This window comes from Heterocephalus glaber, unplaced genomic scaffold, assembly GCF_053883595.1.
Source record: "Heterocephalus glaber isolate CG9 unplaced genomic scaffold, H.glaber_assembly_v1.0 deba00001454, whole genome shotgun sequence".
NCBI classification, from domain to species: Eukaryota; Metazoa; Chordata; class Mammalia; order Rodentia; family Bathyergidae; genus Heterocephalus; species Heterocephalus glaber.
In genome coordinates, this window is record NW_028258303.1 from 11,394,628 (window position 1) to 11,419,276 (window position 24,649).

The 24,649-nt window shown below is 40.5% G+C and overlaps 1 protein-coding gene across 8 annotated transcripts in view; it reads left to right on the forward strand.

The window, feature by feature from the left end:
* LOC101723225 (broad substrate specificity ATP-binding cassette transporter ABCG2) overlaps nucleotides 1-24,649 on the forward strand; it is a 183,189-nt gene that overhangs the window by 63,077 nt on the left and 95,463 nt on the right. For 5 of the 8 annotated variants that reach the window (XR_015452879.1, XR_015452878.1, XR_015452880.1 and 2 more), the window contains exon 1: nucleotides 11,044-11,243. The exons of 2 other annotated variants lie outside the window; for them this stretch is intronic. Coding sequence is in view for 3 of the 6 variants with exons in the window: in XM_087215839.1 (XP_087071965.1) it covers nucleotides 11,158-11,243 (86 nt within the window). In the remaining 3 variants the exon portion in view is untranslated. Of the gene's footprint in view, nucleotides 1-11,022; nucleotides 11,244-24,649 lie in introns of those variants that run through there. One more of the 8 variants, XM_004848054.4, reaches the window with a different exon arrangement.

The following is a 24,649-nucleotide window of genomic DNA, read 5'->3' on the forward strand; positions in this document are numbered from 1 at the left end:
TTATTGATTTGAGTATGTTGAACCATGCCTGCATCTGTGGGATGAATCCTACTTGATCATGGTAGGTAAACTTCTTGATGACTTCTTGATGACTTGCTGTATCTTTTATTTTTTTTATTCATTAACTGTATCAGAACATTTTAGGTATGCAATATGGTGACATTCATCATTGGGAATTTATACCTTGAAGATTTCTGTATCTATGTTCATTAAGGAAATTGGCCTGTAGTTCTCTCTTTTGGTTGGATCCTTCTCTGGTTTTGGTATCAGGGTAATGCTTCCTTCCAGGGATGAGTTTGGGAGTATTACTTCTCCTTCAGTTTCATGAAAGAGTTTGAGAAGTGGCATTAGATCTCTAAATGTTTGTAGAATTCAGCAGTGAATCCATTGGGATCTGGGCTTTTCTTTGTTTATAGTTTCTTAATTACACCTTCAATTTCACTGGGTGATATTTGGTTATTTAGAATTTTTATAGGTTCTTGATTCAGCTTTGGTAATTCATATATATATAGGAATTTGTCCATTTCTTCTGAGTTTTCCATTTTATTAGAGTACAGTTTCTCAGGTATTGATGATCTTTTATGGATTCCAGTTATTTCCTATGTTGGGCATTCATGGTTTTCATAACTTTCTGAAAGGCCTGTACTTTTTTATTTGTATCTACTCTAGATTCACTAACCATGTCCTTCATTACAGTCATCATCCCTTTAGTAAACTGTGTGATTTTTTTTTTCTAGAGCCTCATTCATCTGCTTTGCTATATTTCTCCTGGTACCATTTCTGAAATTTCAGGTGGTGGCTTTTGATTTCTTCTACTTCAATGCTCTGTTGAATTGCCTTGGGTAAGCGGGAGGTATGGGGTTACATCATGCTTGTGTGTTTTCTCATTTTCTATGTTTTTTTGTTGTCTTTGTTGATGTTTGTAAATTGCTTATGGTAGGTAGCTTTATTACTAGTACTGAAACCTCTTAAGGAAATGATTATTTTTCAGAATGTCTTCTACATGTAACTGGCTTTTGGATTCACCCATCCTCCTGGTGCTTCCTTTGTAGATTCAATGGTGCTCTGTCATGGGGCAAACTGGGAGTGGGGGTGGGGGTAGTGCAGTTTGCCTCCTCCCTCTGTACTGTGGTCCATCTCCTCACTTTTTCTACTAGTTCCAATCTTTCCTTCAGATCCTTCCTGGGTCCCAGGAATCCACTGCCCTCCTTTCTCTCTTCCTCAAGTTGTTATTCTCCAGTGTCTGGATTCTGAATCTTGGAGAGGTTGATTTGCTGCTGCTTATCACTCCATTATCTTCTTGGAAGTCTTCATTAATTTTTTTTGTGTCATTGTTTTAGTCTCAATTTCATTAATTTCTGCTCTGATCTTTATAATTTTCCTCTTTGTACTAGCTTTGGATTTGGATTGTTCTTGTTTTTTTGGGACCTTGAAGTGCATCACATCCTTAATCCCAGCATCACACACCATAGATCCACTCACCTCTGAAAAGCTCTACCTATGACCACATGTGGCTGGGGGCGGGGGGGGGGGTGTGTGGCAGCGGTGCAGCTAAATACAAGCTGTAACAATCTGAGTTGGAAGTTGTTTTATTTTAGGGCTTGAAACTCCAAGCTCTCCTGGACTTTTAAGATTTGTGTTGAGGTGTAATTATATGTTTACCTTTTAAAGTGTTTTGTTGCTTTTTCTAACAGCTTTTAAGATTTTGTCTTTGTGTTGGCATTATTTGTGTAAACAGGGTTTTAAAAATGTCATTTGTGCTGTTTTCTGATTTTTCACTAATTCCAATTAATTTTAGTCTGTTTTGCAGCACCTACCAGCTGTTGGATCCATTTTTCATGTTCTCTTGTTGTTTTTAAGGTATCTCTGAATAACTGTTCACCACCATCAGTCCTCTATTCTAGTTATGACTCTTTATCCTCACATTGGTCACTTCTGTTGCCTTATTTTCAACAGAATTTTTTTTTCTGGTACTGGGGACCGAACTCAGGATGTTGTGCTTGCCAGGCAGGCATGGTGCCACTGAGCTACATCCCTGGCTCAAGAAAAATTTTAATCACCTGGATTTCTTTTTGGTACCTCTTCATTGACTCTAATTCTTTGATAAACTGCTTTCTATCATTTTTAAAGCTCAGCTAGCTTTTTATTAGTGTCTTTTGTAAACTCACTGATCATTTTGCTTAATATGTCTAATTATCCATTTGGTTATATCTTTTATCAGCTTCCTGAGCACCTTATTGATCTGTTTTCATCTTTTTATCAGTTCCAATAATTTAGCTGGTTGGCTTTTCATGGACTCCCCTCAATGCCTCATGCATCAGCTATGGGGTAGTTGAAAGTTTTGGGAGGAATTTTGTTGTCTTTTTATGTGTCCTTTTTTGTGCTAAGATTTGGTAGTCAATTATAGTGAAAAGACTGTGTTGTTACTATGGAGACCTGTTTGGTCAGTGCTGCATTTTAGCTATGCATTCTGGGCCTCTATCACAAGATTCAACCACCTCTCTTAATTTAGGAGGGGAGGCCACAGTGTAATTGACCCAGCACTAAGTTCTGTGGCAATGGACCAGAATATTGTTAACTACACAAAGGTCATCCAGATATTGGCCTGCAGAGAAAGTCAGTTAATAGCAACAACTATGCCTCCCTAGTAATAGCAATAAAATCAGCAATAATAGTAGCATCAAAGACAAACTGGACATTTACATACACCATGTACTAGTAATATACCACCCTTAACCATAGAAAAGAGATCTATAATTATAGAATAAGAACTAAGACAAATGAAATACTGACATACAGTAAATAGCTACTAAATGCAAAAACCGTATTTCACTAACAACAGAAAAGTATTCAACAGTAATAGCATATAGTTAACAAAATATCTAATAAAGCTTAACAGTTATACTAGTAAAGATGGAGTTGGGGATGGGAGAATGAATAAAGTAAAATTTAAAAAATTAATCAAAGGAAGGCAAGGAGAGAAAAGTGAGATAATGGATTCTAATAAGAAGTAAAGATAAATTAATAGAATTTGACAAAAGTAACAGAAAATAAATAAGAGAAAAAGAAAGCAAAATAAAGGAAAAAGGAGAAAGAATAAGTAAGAAATTAAATGGAAGAAAAAAGGAAAAATCCCTAAGCCCCTAAAACCAATGAAAGCAAAAGAAAAAAATGAGTCTAAAAAAATTCTTTTGTATTTTTGAATAAATAGTTTCTTTCCAGGATTTACTGTATTGCAAGCCAGCAAGTCACAGTTTTCTCCACCAAAATTTATGGCCTGTGGGTTTGTGAACCTCTGACTCTTCCTAGGCCTCTTTGTCTGTACACCATGGACTGTGGCAATTATCCAAGCAGAGGCATGTCCTTGCTTATGTTGGTAGATGGGGAAGCAATCAGACCACTGGTCTCTGCTCTGTTAGACAGCTAGGCAGGGGTTTAAGCAGACTGCTGGATTTGATTCCAGTGCTTTCAGATCCAGCCACTTCTGAAAGCCATACTTAACAACCCTGGCTTCTCACTGTAGAGGACAGTGCTTGTTCGTATCTTTCCTGGCCTGAGTTTAAGCTTCACAGGGGGTCTATATGTAGCCTGAACCCTTTCCCTGACTGTCTCCTTTGGCTATCTCACACCTAATCACAATGGGAGAGTAACACTGGAAATCCTGAAGTTGAGTTGTTGTGTACTTGTTCTGTGGCTCAATCTTAAACAAATAACTTCTTTCCAAAATAGCTCTTTTAAATTCTCTCCACTATAGCAGATGCTGCACTACATTTCTTCTCCAACGCTAGCTTGCCATAGAGTCACTTTTGGAGGAAAATCTGTTTTTATAGTTTACAGTAGCCTGGCCTTTTCTTCGTGCCTAGTCCTGCTGGCCCAGTTTGCTATTTATCCTCTGAGTTGGTGACTCTCAGGGGCTTATCTTTTTCCTTGGGTATTGGTCTTGTCCATGATCAGGTGAGTTGGTTGGTTGGTTGGTTAGTTGTTGCCTCTGCTGCCCTGTGCTGAGGGGAAACAAAATGCAGAGCAGGCTTTTTGGTGGGTGGCAGTGACCAGGGTACAGAATTCATGGGCATGAAGTTGGCTGGGAATGAACACCTGACTTCCATCTATCCACAAGCACCACTTCTGTCCCATGGTCACACTTCTGTCCACCTGTGGATATAGCTTCTGTTTATTCATAGGCATAGCTTCTGTCTCATATGCCCCTTTCTACCTGCCTGTCTCTGGCTTCACTTAATTCAGAACATGAGTCACTTTCCTCATTCAACTCCCTTGCTCCATTTTTTTGTTGCCTCACTGAACCAACAGAACTACATCCCAGATTTTATTCAACCCTCTACCTTCACATTCTTATGAATGAGGAAACCATACTCATTTGCTGCTTTCATCCCACTGTTCTTATGGAATTCAATCTTAGGGATCTAGTGTTGTTGTGTAGGCTCTCCATGTGTTTTATTAGTGTGATGAAAACCTTTTTCTCTGCCACCTTCAGTCCAGGGGTTGGGGCCAATTAACCTGCAATGAACAGACTGGCAGGAAAATAGCAAGGTATTTCTATGTGCATATAGGAACATGTAGATGAAGAGGTTTTCTGAACAGCTATAGATAGTTTATGTGCCAAGTTAATGTGTAAAAAGGTAGGATGGAGAAATTGCTTTTACTGGAAGACAAATGAGCTTTTAGGGAAACAAATGAAATAGTCTATGATAATCTTTGGTTATGTAATTGCTCATGCAGGTACAAATGGTCAGTCTCCTCCTGGCAGGGAAGCTCCCAGAGAGGGGCTCTACGGGAGCTTTACTTCCAGAAAGCTCTGGCTTTAGTCAGACAGTGAAATCTCTATACTGGCTTCTTCTTGCCTCAGCTATATCTGAAATGTCCTCAGTTTAAAGTAATCTTCCATTCCAGTATGCTGGGAGGCTAAGACAGGAAGATCACAAGTTTGAACCTACCTTGGGCAACTCAGTGACAGTAAGGCCTGGTCTCAAAATAATAAAAATACTGGGAATGTAGCTCAGTGCTAAGGCTCTGGGTTCAATTCCCAGCAAGCAAATGAACAACCAAATAGAACATCCTACTAACTCAGTGAGTCCTAGTGTGTCCATACATTTTCATTCTCTGGCATTTTGTTAGGGCCTTGAGGTAGAGAGAATAATGACCTCCCAAAATGGCCTTCCCTTAATACATAGAAGCTATATTAGGGCACACAGCAGGGAGAATTAAGGTTACTAATAAAATTAGAGCCACTAATTAGATAACTTTAAAAGAGTCATTAAAATCTGGGTGTAGTAGCACATCTGTAGTCCCAGCTATTACAGAGCCTTGCATGAGAACTCAATCAAATTTTCCAATAAAGTAGACATTGAACCTAATGACTGAATTTGAGTTGGTTCTCATCCAGTTTGGCTTGCCCCCAGAATTAAGGAAAGAATTAAGTTTGTGAACTGAGATACCATTGTACTTGATTGGATAAGTTCAAGGCCAACCTGGGCAATAAATATAGTGAGAACCTGTCTGAAAGAAAAGAAAGACAGAATTAGAAGTGGAAGAGGCCAACTGACAGTGTCAGAGAAAGACATGAAGATTGAACTGAAGGAAAAACCAGGAAACAGGTTCAAAGAGAAGCTGTGTTGGTTTCCGGCTTTGAAGACAGAATGGGTCCATAAGATAAGGAATGCAGGTGCCTCTACAAGCTTGAAAAGATTCCAGAAAGGAACAACCATACTGGCATCTTTATTGTAGCCCAACTCATAGATACCACATCAAACTTCTGATCTACAGAAATGTAAGATAATACATTTGTGTTATTATAAAGTCAAAGTTTATGGAAATTTGTTACAGCAGCAATAGAAAACTAATGTAGGGCAATTTCAAGTTATGTTATTTTCTGTAATCCATTCTGTAATCTTACCATTCACAGCTCTGTATTGGGAAACAAACTATTTTTTTCTGTGCTTTCACAGCACAACAATAAACACAGACTTCTGTGCCCTTTGAAGGTATATGCTTTTCCCCACCAGCAAACAATCAATTGTAGCAGACACCAGCTGAGTGCCTTCTAATCCAACTGAACTCTGACACTCTCTACCTGGAGATAGTGCCACTCACCTTATGGCTTGAGGGCTGATTTCCCAAGACCATCCCCACTTGAGACCCATTTGCAAGTCCAGGCCTCTGGAAAGTCTGAGTGACTAAAAATGGAGGTGCCCACGACCCCCTCCCCATATGCCATTAATTTGCTAGAGTGGCTCACAGATCTCAGGGAAACACATACATGTATTTTAAAGGATGCAAATAAGCAGCCAAGTGAAGAGGTCTAGATAGGTCTAGAGGGATCCCAAGTACAAGAGCCTCCATCTCCATGGAGTTGGTATATGCCCCTCCTCCTACCATGTAAATGAATTGTTGTTCACTATCTGAAATCATCCATGTGCTCAGCAGTCCAGAAGCTCTCTGGGCTCTGTCCTTTTGGGTTTTTATGGAGACATCATTGCATAGGCATAACCAAAGAGTAGACAACCATGTAGAAATGTGACTGGATAAAAAGGAGATTACTCAAAGCTAGCAGACTGGGCAGGGAAACTTTGCAAGGTCCATAGACTTGGATTTTTCAGGACATCTTGGTCAAGGAAGGGCATAGGATGGGATCACTTCTGAAATGCATGTTTTAGGGAAGTGGTAAAGCATTTGCATAGCATATGCAAGGCCCTGGTTTGATCCCCAGCACTACAAAAACAAACAAACCTTTGCATGCCCAACTCTTCACCTTTTTCTAATGCCTAGAACAGAGGTTAATGAAGATATGCATTTAATATATAATTGCTGAAAGAAATGTGTAGTTTATTATCTATTATCAGAAAAAGTGGGCCAAAGCTGAGTTGGCAGAGGAAAGGTTTTCCTCTCAACACCAAAAAGGCAAATGGAGAGCCTGCACAGCAACACTATGGCCCCTAAGACTGGATTCTATAAGCACAATGGGAGAAAAGCACAAATGAAAAGCTTGATCATTCACAAAGATATGAAGGTAGAGGGTTGAATAAACTTTAGGATGTGGTTCTGCTGGGTGGGTAAGGCAACAGTGAAATGGAGCAATGGAGCTGAATGAGGCAAGTGATTCATTGTAGGAAAAGGAAGCCAGGGACAGACAGGGAGAAAGGGGGCACATAGGGAGGTTACTTGGAGGCAAAGGAACTGGGGCAGGAGAGGGCAACACAGAAAGTTAAGTCTGTCTCTCAATGACCTTCCCCTGCCTCCTTTCACCTGCTCATTGTTTGTCCCTCCAATTTTATTTATTTATTTATTTATTTATTTATTTATTTATTTGGTACCAGGGATTGAACTGGGGAACTTGCGCTTTCGAGGCAGGCACCGGAACCACTGAGCTAAATCCCTGGCCCTGTCCCTCCAATTTTAAAAAGCAAGTATTTATTTACTTCAGCTTTCCCTTTTCCCTAATTAAAACATTTATCTTTATGTGGATACATCCTTCCTTCTGTTGGCCACAATTAAGAAATTTCCCTTAGCCAGGTGTAGGGGTGTGATTCCTGCTACTTAGGAGGCTAGGGCAGAAGGATTGTAATTTTAAGGCTAACCTGAGCAACATAGTAAAACCTCAACTCAAAAAAAGGTGGGGGGTTCATTTTCTGGGGCAAGAGGTAAAGAGGTATATAGCTTAGTGGTAGAGTGCTTTTGCCCAGCATGCGCAAGGCTCTGGTTTTGATCCCTAACACTGCAAAGACAACTTTTTTTCTTTCCTAATTCTAATTTCTCTGAATTCCATTTCCATTCTGCTTTCTAAGAGTGTTCATCAGCTTTCTATTAGTGTGACAAGATACCTGGGATTATCAATTTATGAGGAAGAAAGGTTTATTTTGGCTTCTGCTTTCAGATGGTTCAGTTCATGGTCCAGGGCCTTTGGATCTGTGGTGAGGTGGTACATCATGGTGGGAGGGTGTGGTAGAGGAGGATGCTTTCCTTATGGTAGATTTGAAGAATAGAGGCTGAGTTCTCAATGTTCTCTTCAAGGGTGCACCCATAAAGACCTAACTTCCTTCCACTAGATCCCACCTCTTAAGAGTTCTACTATCTCCCTACAGCACCAAGCTGAAGCCCAAGTCTTTAACTTGTGGGGCACATTCTAATCCAAACCACAGCACTAAGGGATCCAGTATGCCCTTTCTTGTTTATGGCTTGTCCTCTTGGCATGCACATAGGCTCTTGCCTACCTTATTTAAATGAAATGAATGTTTTCCCTGAACCTAATGTAGCCTCTAGTGAAAGTTTTATCTCTCGCCTTCCTCTAAGAATGAAACTGTTGGGAGGAGTTGTTTAAACTTTGATTCCATTCCTTAACTTGTCACTGCTTGAAGCATTATAGAGAATTTTTGCCCAATTCAACAGAAGTTCTTGGTATCTGTGAACAGAACCATGAGGGGACCTATCATACATACAGTATAGCCTCTCCTCCACTACTTTAGTTTCTTTAACTGAGCCCAAAAGAAATTTAATCCAAATGTGCTCCTGCCCAAGCCCTGTCTGAAATCTGGACTTGCCACAAGAAAATTGGCCCTTGGGAGTTCACCACTGGAATGAGCACTGTGGAATGTAATAGGTCTTTCCCAGCTCTTTTCAACTGGAATTCAGGCATCACGAAGAGTTTCATTACTGGGCTTTGTAAATACTAAGCAATTAACACTTTTCAGATAACACAGAAGAGGTCTTGTGATGGAGGGCAGAGAGCTATGGCTGGGAAACTGTAGTTCTCCTAACTTGGCCTTGTGCAAATTGATCTACTTTGGTTTGGGGAAGATCCTATGACCTAAAGTGCCTAAACACTAAAAGTAACATCAGTGCATTTGAAAGCCATTAGCCTCACATAAAATGCTAGCCTTTAAGTTAAAATGACTCATTTCTTTTTTTCAGTACTAGGGATTGAACCCAAGGCCTCATTCATGCTGGGGAAGTATTCTACCACTGGTCTACATCTCCAGCCTTTTAAAATTTTTATTTTGAGCAATGTCTCATCAAGTTGGCCAGGCTGGCCTTGATCCTTCTGCTTTCCAAGTAGCTGGGGTTATAGGGTATACAATCACACCTGACCAAATTGTTTACAATCCAGTATATTTATGAAATACTGGTAGTAATCTGAATTTGTCAAATAATTTTTTTCAGTGCTGAGGATTAAACATAGGGTCCTGAGCATGAGACAAGTGCATTACCATTGAGTGCCATCCTCCACCTGTGTGGAATAAAATTTGATGACATGGTCATCTTGATAAAGTACTAGGATAAGGTGAGTAACTCAGACAACTTTACCTACCAAGTATACTAGCTTATCAATGTGAAATATCACAACTGAAATATTTAAAATTTAGACTAAAATAAGGCAGAAACTTCTATAGTTATAGTGATTTTAGCCCTATCTTGGGTAAGGATATTATTTTTAAGTATTGCTGTCTATGATAAAATGTGTACCTTTTATCAACTTAGTTTACCTTTATATGCCACAATACTTGTCTGATTTTTGCAGTTTAAAACATTTCCCTATTAATATAGTCCTTGTAGACATTACATATTTTCCCCCTTAAAATAGAAACTTAAAAAAATTTCCCAAGATACTAAACATCAATCTGGAATATAGATTTTGGTCACAAAGCACCTTAGTTCATCTAAAAATAAAAAATTTAAATTAAAAACAAATTCTCGTCACCTGTCTCAATAGGTTCTAAAATTACAGAAGTAGTCTGGGGAGCACCTGGTTGGGATGGAAAGTGATGGCTCCTTAACCCTGACCCAGACTGGGCATATTAGCTGATGCTTCTCTCAGGATAACCTTGGAGTAGGAAGTTTCAACCTCATGGGAGTGGATCTTGAGGTCATCCAAGGTAGGCAGGGCACATTCCTTGTTTTTTTGAGATACCAACCATCCCTATTCTATCTTTCTGCACTTACACAGGACACAAGTCCCATCTTCTGGGATGTGCTCCTTCAGGTCCCACTGATAGCTGATGAATAAAGTCTTGAAACAGGAACCCAGAAATCAGATCTTGTAGGAGGCCTATTTCCCAGAAGTCTCAGGAAACATTACACAAAGAGGACAGTGGCCATAATCCTAACTGTTCCTTCCACAGTTGCATCCCCTGCCTCTGGGGTTCTTGATGCTCATGAAGGGGAAAGGTAGGAGGCTGTGTGTCTTTGAGTTCCAGCTCTAGGATGAGACTATCTTATTGGACAGGCCTGACTTTGTGCAGGACCTTCTTGCGTAAGGAGGTCAAAGATCTCATAGACCCTTTGCGCCCGCATCTGCCTGGATGCGGGCCTGCCTGGCGCCCTCAGCGCCCGCACCTGGTGGGGTCCTGCGCAGTGCCCCGCAATGCATTGTGGGAACACCTCTTCCCCAGTCTACTTTGACAGAGATTTGTCCAGAACAAAAACTTCACCCAGATGCTTGGGCGCGTTACATAAAGTTCCTTAAACGTACACAGTACAATATTTTCAAAAAGATTCTGAAACATCACTTATCATCGATTATCTTCTAGGTTTCTTGGCTGAAACTTTCCGGTGGTGGGTGAAGAATTAACAGTACTGTGATTCCCTGCATCCACCCAACGGATAGTAGGGTTTTTGTTTATAACGCGACCAAGAAAACATCTCCCTGCAGGTGCTAATTTCCGAGGCGCCAGTACCTGGACCTCAGGGTCACACTGCGGTGTCTCCTCAGCCCCAGACAGCCGTGCGGAGACACCTGGAACCTTCCGCCCCAACGCTTCCTTTCAGCCCTCGGCCCTTCCCATTCAGTTCTGGATTGTATTTGACCTGGGGCCCAAACACCTCATTTCTCAGTTGCTCCTTCACCCCAAGCAGGATCTCTGTGGGGCGACCCGGGAAACGCGTCAGAGTCTGAGGTGTTCTGAGGCGCCAGCCGGGCGCACGGGTCCCAGTCATCGGGGCGGGGCCAGTGACCCAGGGGTTAATCGCCAAGGTCCGGGTGGGAAACGCCCAAAGCGGACGGGGGGTGGGTGGGGGGGGGGTGGGGGGGTGGGGGGTGTTGGTCCGGTCTTCTCCGCTACGCCCCGCCCCTGGCGCTTATCTCAGCCAGGCAGGCGGCACCACGCCTTCCGCCCTGGCCAGGCCCGGGACCAGCCTCTGTAGGTCCAGATGTCCAGATCTCTGCTAGCAGCGGAGCAGCCAGCAGTGGAGCAGCCTCCCGTGACACCAGCGCTGCGTCCCGGGCTCGCCCCGCGGTGAGTGCCGGGTCTTGGAAGGGGGTGTGGGCTGTGTCCGGTGTCCCCACGCAACCGGGCCGCGCAGGAGGGGAGAGGGGACACGAGGAGGTGGCCGGAAAGGAGCAGGGGCATTCGGGGAAAGGTCTTCAGGATGCCACAATGCAGGGATGCTTGAGGTCCTCCTAGCGTCGAAGCTGCTACTTTGGGGCGGGTTCGGAGGTCCGGCTGATTCATCCCTGTTCCATGCAGGACTGTTCGTGCTCTGCCAATGAGGCCTGGGCTACTGAACTGCTGCTGAGCCCAGGGAGTGAACGTGGGCTTTGTGTGAGCGGGAAAGGCAGGTGGTGGGTTTTGTGTGTACATTTCGTTAGACAGTAGCACAGTGCTCGATAGAGGCGACTGAGTTTCTAGCCCCTTGGAGGCTCCTTTGAAAGTGAGTAGAAACACAGACTGAGAACTCAAGAGTGATTTTTCAGAAGATGTGGTGGTGCAACTGATTTCTGGTCTGGAAAGGATGGTATCTTTAGGTCTTGCTTTTCTGCAAATGTGTGTGAAGTAGTTGATATAAGAAAGGCAAAAACTTACTAAGCATGAAAGTTATTACAGGTTGAGAGGCAATTAACATTCATGTTTTAAAGGTATTGATCAGTGTATTCTGGTTTTTCTCATTCCTAGGACATGAGTTTTGTCCACAATTTTAGATGTTTTGCTAGAGTTATTGAGATCCCTCTTGTAATTTATCTGTGAGTAGTTGAATTTTATTTTTTAAAAGATGGAGTCTTTTTATGTTGTCCAGGCTTACTTGGTATCCCTGAGCTCAAGTGAGCTTCCTGCTTCAGCCTCCTATGTAGTTGTGACTACAGGCCAGCACTATCATGCCCTGCTCTTGAGTTTAAGTTAAAAAATTAACCAGTTTATTATAATATTTATAAAAATAATGTTGAAAAATTTTGAGCAATGTGGAGGAATTTAAGACCAAACAAATTCCATTGTAAGACTATTTAAAAAATACATACACTAGCATGTATAAATCAAGCACTCTGGGAGGCTGAGGCAAGAGGATCAAAAGTTAGAGCCCATCCTGGGCAGTTTAGTAACTTAGCAAGACCCTGTCCCAAAAAGAAAAAAATAAGAAAACTTAAAAGGTTCTAAAGAATCTTAGTTTGCAAGCCCTGGGCTCAATCCCTAGTAACCCCCCCCCCAACACACACCCCAAAATGAAAACCAAAACAAAACATATACTTGCTTTGTTTTATTTTCTTGTCTGATATTATAAATACAAAAGGTCATTCCTCCTTTGGAGAAACATACAGATTCATAGCAACAAGTTTTTATTGGGCATTTCTATTCCAGGCCCTGGCCATTATGCATAAGTTTCCTTAGGAAACATTCTTGTGTGTCAAGATCTAGTACAATACACAATATGCAGGATCTAGAACTTTATATGCAGAATCTAGAATTCTATTTCTGCATTTATTGTCATTAAGCATCCATGAAGCATTGAAAATCCGCATGAGGTTGATAATTGGAAACTAAAATAGAACCTAGAATGGAAGTTTCCATGCTGGAGTACATTGGAATGGACATGGGCAGATTGAAAGGTCCTCTGCACTCAAAGCTACTTCCTGGAGGCCGTAAATGACAATAGGAAAAGTGCTGGCTCTTCAAGGAGGTTTTTTTCTGGCATTTACTATTTTTGAGGCAGGGGCTCACCATATAATCTAGGCTTGCCTTTAATTATGTACCCCAGGCTGGTCTCAAACTGTGGTAATTCTTCCACCTCAGCTTCCCCAGTGCTGGAATTACAGGCATGTCGCACCATGCTGGGTATGGCATTTGCTTTTGAGGGAACTGTCTTAGGCATGTGTCACACAGGGATTCAGAGGAGACTGAAAAATGACAATGGGAGAGCATCATCAGTGTACCAGCAATGCACTTTGAAGTGTGCTTTTGATTGTCCTTGCCTGCATGTTTTTGGGACACACTTGAATCCTAAGACCCTGTGGTCTCCTATGCTGCTGTTTAATGACTGGGTCTTATTAGGAAATAAACCTAGATTGTATGGAGAGAAAAGTGGACTTCATGTTGTTTAAATGTTTGGTAACTATTTCTGTCCAGATATATACGGAGTCTGCCAAGAAATGTATACACACTTCAGGAAAGGTAAAACATGTATAAATATTTTAATACTAAATTTATTGAGATATCATGTGATTAATACAAGATACCTTTCACCTCTAGAATTAGAAGAGATGCTCAAAGGGGTTGGCATTAGCTTCCAGACATTTATTAGTACAGCAAACTGCTGCTTGGGTAACCTTGGTCAAAGTGTCTGTTGAGATGCTGCACATGCATTTTCAGTTTCTTTTCTAAGGGCTGGCAGTATAGTGGGTTTTCTGAGGTATATGACATCCTTTAGGGTCCCCCATGTATAAAAGTATTAAGATATTTATACAGGTTTTTCTTTTCCTAAAGTTTGTATACATTTTTTAGAGGACTCTATATATGTATGTATATATACATATATATTTATATTTCATACACCTATATATGTAAATATATTTATACGTATATATGTGTGTGTGTGTGTGTATATATATATATATATATATTTTTTTTTTTTCTCTGCTGAGGATTGTGAACCCAAGGTCTTACTGGTTCCAGGCAAACACTGTACTACTGAGCTACCCTCATCCCCTATTGTTTTTAATGGATACATAGTAATTATACATATTTGTGGGGCACAGTGTGACATTTCAATATGTATACACAATTTGTAGTGATCAGATCCAGATAGTTGGCATTATCTGTCACTTCAGACATTTTGTTAAGGGTTTTTCATAGAAACTTGGCACCAGTTGAAGACTGTATCTAAAGGAAAAGTTGATGTTGCTTACTCTGGTGATGAGTTAAAATTGAAAAGTTTTAGTGAATTAAAAAAAAAATTTAAACTTGCTAAGTAGTGCAGGCTGGCCTCGAACTCACTATGTAGCCTTGGCTGACCTCGAACTCACATGGTGATCCTCCTGCCTCAGCCTCCCGAGTGCTGGGATTACAGTGTGCCACCACCTCCAGCCCATTTTAGTGAAAATTAAGGAATCTGAAAGACCACCTTAGCTATATTTACAGGTTACATGCATGAAACTAAAGTTTGTCCTTCAGAAAAAGTGAATGTCCACATCATTAAGATATGAACCAATAACTGATTGTCTAGATGACTTTTGCCTCATAATTTTTTTTTTCTTTTCAATGGCTGTATTGGGATACAATTACATACTGTATCATTTACCTACTAAAAGAGTACAGTTCTGTGGTTATTGGTATTTAGGGTTGTGAAAGCATCACATTCCCACCTTCGCTTCCCAAGACCCATATTGAGGAGCACTCATTCCCCACTCAGTGGGAGGCTGAGAAGGGTAGATATCTAATTTTGAGCCATAGTTAACTTATTTGTGGAGACAAATAAAATGCTTGGAGAATTATATTCAAAGGCAGTAGTTCATACTGGGGATGAACAGAACAAAATTGCTATTCCACTTTCTGCTTCCTTCCTAATCTTGAAGTCAGTTTTCTCAAGAATGGTGAATAAAGTTTTGGTGAAATCAAAGGTTCTATTGAATCACATTTCCTGCACTTTGTTGATCACTATCTCAGTCCTTGGGTCTGTTTTAGGAAAAGCCTTGTTACTATTTAGATCAGGTTCTGGCTGGAAATTAGTCCTGAGCCCAGGTAGCATTAGGTAATTCACATGTACAGAGCTCTCCAAGTTATTCAGAAGGGTGAAAAGAAAGTGTCTAGGAAGTAACAAGCCTTGAGATCTTCCTCTCTAGTCAGTGGAAGTGAATGTCTTACAGAGAATGAGGAAAGACTGCCTGAGAGGTATCCAAATTTAGCCTACTGTCATCCATGAGGTCTGTTACTTCTGTTTTGCCTCATACCGGTAGACTTTGCTTGTACCCAATGAAGGAGAATAAAAGGAACAGAAAAGTAAGAAGGGACAACAGAATACTGAGAAGGGGAAAAAAACCATTTCACTTTACTGAACCTCAAGCATCCCATTAGTTAGGTATGACAACAAGATCTTTGGAACCTTAGAATGATAAAAGGAAGTGACTCTTAATGTACGATTGAGTGCTTACAGGAGACAGAAGACTATTGAACTTTATTAAAGTATATCATCTCTGTCCATTGGTCTGTCCTTCCTTCCTCCCTCTCTCCCTTCCTTCTTTTTTTCTCCCCCTATCCTAACCTGGTAGTGTGTTTCACAGATCTACTTGTTCACAGAACGGCTCATCATAAAGGCACGCAGGGAGCAGAAAGGAGATCCAAATATAACTCTGTTCTTAAACTCTGCTATTTCTTCATTTTCTGCCTTTCTTATCTGGATGACAATTTCTTCCCAGCTGCAGGGAACATAAGACTTTGTCAGGAAAGATCTATATTTTATTTAAGGAATCCAGAAATGAAGTATGAACCAGTTGAAAGAGTCACGTGCCAGAAGACTAGTATTGTGTTAAGTATACTCAGAAAACTTAGTATTTTTTTTTGCAGTACTAAAAATTGAATCCAGGGCCCTAAGTTGCTAGGCCTGTGGTGTTCCACTGAACTGGTGAGCTATATCCAAGCCCAGACATTTAGGGCTTATCCAACACATCATTAGGAATGGCAAATACTTGACTGGTCAAACTAATTGTATTACATAAATGTTCATTAATGGAGTCATGACCTGGTAAAAGTCTGACATGCCAGGATCTGGTACTGGTGTGCCAATAAACTAGCTCATAGACTCTCCTGGCAAGCTAACCTCATATATAGTTGTGGGGATCAAAGGAGTTAATATGGCAGTATAGTTTGGAAACTGCACAACACTATAGCTATCTATCCGTATGTAACAATGTAGTATAAAATAATATATTAATGATACCATAATTTGAATATAAATTTAATATAAAATTATTGAGATAGTTTACATTTTCTCATACTAATTCCTCAAAACTTGGTGTGTATCTTATATATACAGCATATCTCAGTTTAGCTGTCTACATTTCAAGTGCTGGCTCACATAAAGCAAGTTGCTGCCAATTTTAGTAGCACTGATCTGGGGCATTAAATTGATACACTGATAGATTTTAATTTTGATGATGACTTTTATTCTAAAGATAACATATTGGTACAAGTGTTTTGGTTTTAATAATGAATAACTTATTTCTAATACCTAATTATTCCTAATAAATACAGAAGGAATATAGTTGTACACAAGATAAGATTCCAGATTTATGTATTATTTTAGTGCATACTCACTGTGGTAGGGAAGTCCATAATCTTTCTGATCTTTGTGTCTTGTTTCGTAATATGGGGATGCTGTGGTACATCGCTCCTGAAATCCTTGGAATCTTCTGGGTTATAGGAATGTCTTTTGTAAACTATGAGGTCCAGACCTAAGGCTGTATACATGCTAGACAAGTTTTCTACCCCCAGTCCACCCCTGCTTGCCCCAAAGACCAGTGATCACACCTGAGTTTATGCTACCAAGGTGGCTTAGGGTGGACACCTGTATAGCCTCAGGATGGGGGCTGGTCTTCAGAAAGACCTATAATTACAGGGCTGGAAATTTTAGCCTCATATAAGGAGGCTAAAGTAGTGGGGACCAGAGGTTAGGCTCCAAACAACCTATAAACTGTAAGAGTTGTTGAGCTTTCCCCTGGGGAATGCATCCAGGTGCAGGGAAGAGGCATCTTCCAAGTCTACTGGAACAGAAGCTCTCTTGCTGAGAATCCTTTCTGAGCTTGCCTCATGTGTGTAGCTCTTCTTCTGGTCATTCATCTGTATCCATGGTAAATATCTGTATTATACAATACTCTGGTACGGCTAGGTAAAACATTTCCCTGAGTTTTGTGAGCTGTTCTAGCAACTTACTTCAACCCTAGGAGAGAGTCGTGGGAACCATTATTTATGGGCAGTCAGAAATATAGGTGACATCCTACTATTTGGATTGGTGTCCAAAGTATGGGGCAGTTTTGTGAGATTGAACATTTAAAAAACCTGTGGAATCTGATGCTCTAAGTAGATAGATAGTGTCAGATTTGAATTGAATTACTGGATACTCAGTTGTTATCCACTGGAAAATTGGTTGGTGTATGGGACACATAACCCCAATATCCAGTCAGATTATGTTCCATGTTAAGAGAATTTAGTAGGACCCAAACAGTGCACGTTTTGAATCTGTACATTGTACTTTGTGTGATAGTTATTTCAAGTAAAAATTCAGAAACTATAAAGCAGTAGACTACTTTTAGTTAAGAATCTAATGGTAGCTGGGTGTGGTGACATATGCCTATAATCCTAGCACTCTTGGACTCTAGGCAGGAGGATTAACTGTTTGAGCCCAGCCTGGGCAACTGAGTGACTTAATGAGACCCTATTTTTAAAAAAAATTTAAAAAGAGCTGGGGATGTAGCTCAGAATAAGGCCCTGGATTCACATCCCTAGTGCCAAGAAAAAACCAAAACAAAACAAACTACTCACCAACTTTCATCCTCACATTTAAGCAAGTGGTAGAACCCACTTGCCCTGTGCTATGTTGATTTATACACAGGAATAAGCATTCACCTCAGCTCCGCAGCATTCTAGTTGCTCTAGGACAGATCTATTCTTGCTCCTTAGTAATTCCCGTGGAGCTTCAAACCAGTCCTTGTGTCTTCATTTCTTTCTTTTTTGCTTTTTTTTAAATTATTTTTTTGAGACAGGGTCAGCGTGGTTCAGGCTGGCCTTGAACTTACTATGTAGCCCAAGTTGACCTCCAACTCACATGGATCCTCCTGCCTCAGCCTCCTGAGTGCTGGGATTATAGGTGTGGGCCACCATACCTAGTGTGTTTTCATTTCATATATAGATTTTAGTTTTTCCTTCCCCCAGGAAGATGTGCAATATCTTCCTCACAGAATGCTACCTGTGGGAGCAAAGGCTCCCTCAGTAGTTATCGCTGGGGCCATATTTGCCTAGCTTTAATTACTGGTTCACCCCAAGAGATAATTCAAATGGCTACAGTTTCTCAACAATGAGCAGTTGCCACCCTTTCCTTCATTCTTTCCACCTAAAAGGGAAGAGGTACAGACACTTCTGAACAGTTTACAAGATTAAGCTTTGTTTTCTTGCTCTCCTCCCAGGTCAAGTATCCCCTGAAGCTTGGTTTCTAGGAGTATCTCACAGCTCTGATGTTTGACTTTCAGCTAATCTTTAATATGCCAAAGTAACAAGGAAGAGATATTTTTGATATGTTATTCTTTCCAGGATACAGCTTTGACTGGGTTATATAGATTTCAATAGGGAAAACTACAAGTGTACAAAGATGGGATGTTAAGTCTAATGTTATACTTCTATTATAAACATTGAAAATGTTGCTTAACTTGATATTTATTTTAACTTTGACATACTGAAAAGTTTAAAAAATACAGTAGAGAGCTCCCATAACCCCTTCCATAACTTATTACAATTGTAAAAACTAATCAGTTAACATTTGCCCTTGTTGAAGAAAAGGTCTAAAAGAGCAGGGGAATTGGGAGGGGTAGGGGAAGGGAAAAAAGGGAAAGGAAAAAATATAAGAAGAGGAAAAAAAATGGAAACAAAGTCTTTGCAAATAGGGAAGGGTGGAGGGGGTGAAGGGAGGGCAAGGGAAGGGGAAAAAAATAAGAACCAAGAGACTCATGTAATGGTACAAGATCCCAATGATGAATGTAACTGTATTTTATACCTAAAATGTACCAATAAAGTTAATGGGGGAAAAAAATTTGCCCTTGTCTTCCATCCTTTTTCCATGCAGGATCTAATTTAGTTTTTCCACATTGCAATTAACTTGTATGTAAGCAGTTTGGTCCAATCTGTGATGATTCCTCAGCCTTCTTTCTTTCATGATCTTGCCACTGTTATAGATGGTGCACATGAATCCACTTTTCAAAATAGGCTCTTTGTTGTGAGAAAGTTTATTCCAGTGAACAGGGACTAAAATCAGGAGATTCTAGCAGCTAGCTGGGCACAGCCAAGTTTATCACATCCATGTGTGGATGGATTGATACTGGGAGAGAAATAGCAGCAGCTAGCTGGGAGAGATTTCATCCATGAGTGGATGAGCTAACACTAGGAGAGAGATATTAGCAACTAACTGGGAAAGGAATTAGGCTTACATAGGTAGTGAAGGGGCTAAAGAATCTGGGGTGAAATGTTTGTGATTGAATCTAAGGGCAGTTAATATAGGTATGTAGACAATGACTGGACTTTTCGGCACCAGGGGGATGGTATACTTCATTTTGAGTCCATTTGTCCTATTTACTGAGAAGCTGCTATTGTTTGCCCAAAGCACCCTGTTTGCTTTGTCTTGCTTGTTTAAGATTCACTTAAGTCAGGCAAGACAGCCACTAGTTAAGATACTGGTCAGTTCATTTGTAGAATGCAATTCATTAATGTTGGATATTTTCTCATGATTATTTTGAGGTTCTGTCTTTTGGGAAAAATTCCACAGAAGTAAAGAGTCCATTTCAGGGCATTCTATCAGGATTTTTTGATGTTAATGACTCTTATTACTCATGATATTAGGTGATGTTTTCTAAGATCTCAATATAGAGTTGCCATTTTCCCCTCTTTGAGAGAAACTTGGACTGTGCAAATATCCCATTTCTTTTGTTCTCTAATTTTGGCATCTACTTGTGGAACATGTTATACTTGCTACTATTTTTTTTTACGTTCTGAAGAGAAACCAGAGTATTGCTACTATTTTTTGATTCATGTGTTTCTTTAAAAAAGAAAAAACTTCATTCCTCCTACATTTTAAACATTTTCAGTAAGGAAGAGCTTTCTCTTTTCTCTTGTTTATTGAACTGTTTCTACCAGTACTGACTTATGAATGTTTATGTTATTATATGGGTTATAATCCAGTTACCTTTATTATAAATGGCATTAAAAACAAAGATCAGGACATTGGGCATTCTGCTTGAAGTTACTTTTGACCTTTTTATTGGCAGTGCTGGGGATTGAACCCCGGACTTCATACGTGATAGGCAAGCCCTCCATCACTGAGCTATACCCCAAGACCTTTTTATTCATTTGTTTGGTTTTTAAATTTTGAGACAGGGTCTTGCTAATTGCCCAGACTGGCCTCCAACTTGTAGTCCTCTTGCCTCAGTTTCCTGAGTAGCTGGAGTTACAGGTGTGTGCCACCACATTTGGCTGCTGTTAGAGCTTTTTTATGTTTAATAAGTTTGTGACCTTTAAGTACATATCTACCAATAATAGTATTACATTCAATTTCATACACTAATGAGGACCTGATTGTAGTTGTAAACCTGAATTCAGATTTTATAGGAAGAGAGATGAAATTGGCAGGATTTAGGAGTTTTTACAGGTTCTCAGTTTTTCTCAAATGATGATCTGTAAGTTTTTATAAAACAGCTCACACTTGAGTTCCGGCTTATTAGGCTCTGGGGAGGAATATTTTATTAGCTTAACTAGCTTACTTAAATTACATCCTAACTAGTAACTGAATGTATGTGAAGGGAAGTTATGTAGACATCCTATCTTTGAGATGTGTGAAGTGTCCTCAGATGAATTATGATGCTTTTCTCTCTCACTGTCATGCTGGGGCAAGGCTTTGAGCCTGCTTTCTCATTCTAAAAATAAAGGCTTTAAGGCATGGGGTTTATTTTGTAAGCTCAGAGTACCGCTTATTATCCAGAACATTTGAGGCACACTCTAGTCATAATTTTAATATCTGCTGATTGAATTCATAGTGTAAAAGATTCAGTTAAATTCCAAATCCATACCGTATTAGTCATTCTAATAATAGTACAGTACAGCATACATAATGAGATGATACTTGTACTCCTTAATTTGAGGGTCCATTGCAATAATCATGGGCCTCTCTACAGTTTGGGGGAGAATGTGTACACACAGCGCACTCAAATACACAGGGAGACAATACTCATATACTGGGTCATGATGTGCAGTACATTTCTTACTGTAGGTTTTATCAGAATTTTGAGAAGTAAGTGGTACTCTCCACCTCTGATTTTCCATTAATGATTGTTAGTGTCTGACTGTAATTATAATTACTAAATTATAATCTGGAGAGAACAGCAGTATTGACTTTAATGTTGTGGATACGTGTTAGGCTCATATAGGATTTTTGGGAATGAAGGGCTGGGTTGTAGACCCAGTGTTGTATAGCTTCCAGGAAATTCTAACTCAGAAACTTAACTTGCCATTTGTATGTTCTTCTTGTTTTCCCTTGAACCCTGGGTTTCTAAAGTTCTCTAATAACCCCTCTTTTGCTGCTACTCATCTTTCCACTGTGCCAGTTAGGTGAGTTCAGCCTTGTAAAGGGAGAATGGGTGATGACTCTCCCTGGACATTCACCTGCCTCTCTCTGCAACACCCTCGAGCCTTGTTTACCTACTCCTCTCATTTAAACCCATAGGAACATCTCATTCAATTCCCTCTTAAGTCCAAATAAGATTTTGTTCAGTTTCTGTGAACCTGAAGCTAAACTATTGTTTATTCTTGACCTAGTTTTTCCCAGATATGTCTGGTTGGGGGAGCTAGAGAATGAAATTGTTTGGGATCAGTTAAACATATCAGCAGTCCTACAAGGCTGGGGATATAGAGCATGTGCTGAGTATATATGAGCCCTGAATTCAATGTCCAGCACTTTCACCACCCCCACCAAGAACTCGGAAACTTTATAAAACCTTTTTTATTGTTGTTGTGACCTTGATGGGGAAATGAGGTACTTCCTGCTGCTGGAGCTCTGTGCCTTCCCCACCCTCTCACCTACCTTCCTGTGGGGAAAGAAGAGAGTTCTCCAGGCAGCCCATTCCTGCACCCTCAGGATGCACTGGGAAAACTGGTGCCATTTCTGTTTTTACCCTCCCTGAGGGCTTTGTGGAATGGGACACACAGAGATAAATCAGCTCCCAGGAGCTCTCAGAGGCTATGGGGGAAGGGTGCAGAGCGGTGTACCCATCTTGGCTCTTGGGATGTCCCAGCAGTCTCTTATATGGTCTTCCTGCTCTGTCCCTACCCATGACTGAATGAGATCCTTTTAAATATAATTAGATCATGCTGAGATAGGAGATTCCCCCAGGACCCACCATCCAGTAACAATGCCATTCCTTTACTCAGAGTGACTTGGTGCTTCCTGGTGTCCTTCAGAGTCAAATCCGGACTTGTTGAGCTGTCCTTTGACTGACTCATCTCCTGCCCCTTGCCCTCCCCCACCCATCAGGCTTACTCACCTCTTTGCTGCACCTTAGACTCACACTTGGACTTGTTCTGCTCCTCCAGATGTCCCCTTGGCTGTCTGCTCAGCACCTTCTGTGGAGACCCTTCCCTGTCCACCTGTCCTCTTGCTTTAGTTTTTTCTCCATTCCACTGTTGGGTGACACTTTTCACAAGGAACCTCAGTGATGACTGGGATGTTTGTTTACTGCTGTATTGTTACAGGAAGCAATACTGGAGATGAAATATGAAATGCTATATCTCACAACCTGTTAGCTCTATGATACTCCAAGGTTTTCTTTAGAAATTGAGGAATGAATTCTAGGAACAAAGGAAGTTAAGAGTAGATATTTATTGCTAGGAAAGCTCCTGAGGTGCAGGAGGGGAACCAAATGGGTAGCCCGGGGATTCCCACTTTACAGAGGAGTTTTAGAGGGTAAATCCTATGTGGGTACAATTTGGGCCACAGCCATGACCATCCAATAAGGTTACAAGTATAGTCACTTAGGTATTGGTGGTTCAACTGGGAAACAAGTCACATAACAAGGGTAGATGGAAAGAACAAAGATTCTCCTAGAAAGTGGTGGGTCCAGAAGTCTGATCACCCACTGGGGTGGTCGATGTCTGTCTAGACTTCATAAGGCCCAGTGTTTGTTCTTTGAGGAAGTATGTAGGTCTGGTCATCTTGTCTTTATCTTGAGGCCTGGTTTTCAGCTGATGTGTGTCTGGTGCAGCTGTGATGTGTTTCACCTTTTTCCTGACCCTCTTGAGGACCTACCCTATGTGACTGCCTATAATATTTCTACTTAACTCATCTGTCTATAATAGTATCACCATTACCTGCCATGTAATATAAGCCTGGAAAATAGTGAATTAATCTTGGAGATGAGAAACCAGCTTAAGGGGTCTAAGCTATTGTAAGGGTCCATGGCTAGTGAGTTTAAAGGACAGAAGGAACCCAAACCCCTATGTTCTATGATGGGTTGGGTTTCATTTTTAGAGGCAATTTCAAGAATGGAAGACTGTATTAAAGAGAAAGAGGAGAGGGGAGAGGGGAGAAGAGACAAGGGAGAGGAAAGTGGGGAGGGGGAGAGAATTAGCTCCTAACAGGCATTCTCACCTTTGAATGGCCTTTGGTGATGTCTCTGGCCTCATTTTCTTATATCCCTCTTGGAAAGCTAAACTTGAGCGTAATGAACTGTATACATTTCCCAATATCTTTTTTACTGTAAGGATTTTGCAGTCCTTTACTTTTTTTCTTTTCTTCTTTTCCCATCTCCCATCTACTTGGTTGATCTCTTCTAGGAAGTCAAGAACCTTCCACTGCCCAGAATGTCTGCTTCCCTGGTGATGCCATTCTTTCAGTCTCTCAGTAACTAAACAGTGGGGTGGGACATTCCTAACTGGAAATATTTCCTGCATTGAAGCAGGAGCCTTGTATTATGTCTGATCTAGAGCTGTGTTCATAAACTGAATTCTTAGGTGGTATTGTTTAAAGCTTGTCCTCACTTTTCAAAAATTCTGTTTATTTTCTTTCTAAATTTTATCTGTGTTTAGTAATTCTATCAGAATCTAACATATCTTGGGAAGTTCCAAAATCTGCCCCTTAAGATTATTGCTCATGACTTCTTATGAGTGATTATAATAGCTGTGATACTTTGTGATTTAATCTTTCATTTAGTAGGAATCATTGAGAATAGGGTATAAAGTGATCTAAAGGATCTGGAAATAGTGGACATTAGTAGGTACATGCTTCTTAGGAGTGGTAGCATTTATTAGCAAATTGAACTTTCAGATGAAAAGCTGACTTAAAATTTGTGGATCTGAAGTGAAGTCTAAAGGAGACACTTTCACAAATATGATTTTAATTGACTCATATGGTATAGCTGAGATAGCTGAGAGTGAAGGACATGAGGAGTAGAAAGTTCTTACTGTATGACCTGGGTGTGAAGAACTTCCTTTTTTTTATTTGTCTGCAGTACAGAGTTGAACTCAGGGCTATTGCATTGAGCTACATTCCTATCCCCTTTTTACTTTTCATTTTGAGACAGGATTTTACTAAGTCTCTAAGTTGCCCAGGCTGTGTTTTTAATTTTTTTCCCCCAAAGTGTTGGTGTAGGGACAGAGGGTCAGAGGCAGGAAAAAGGATAAAATAAGAT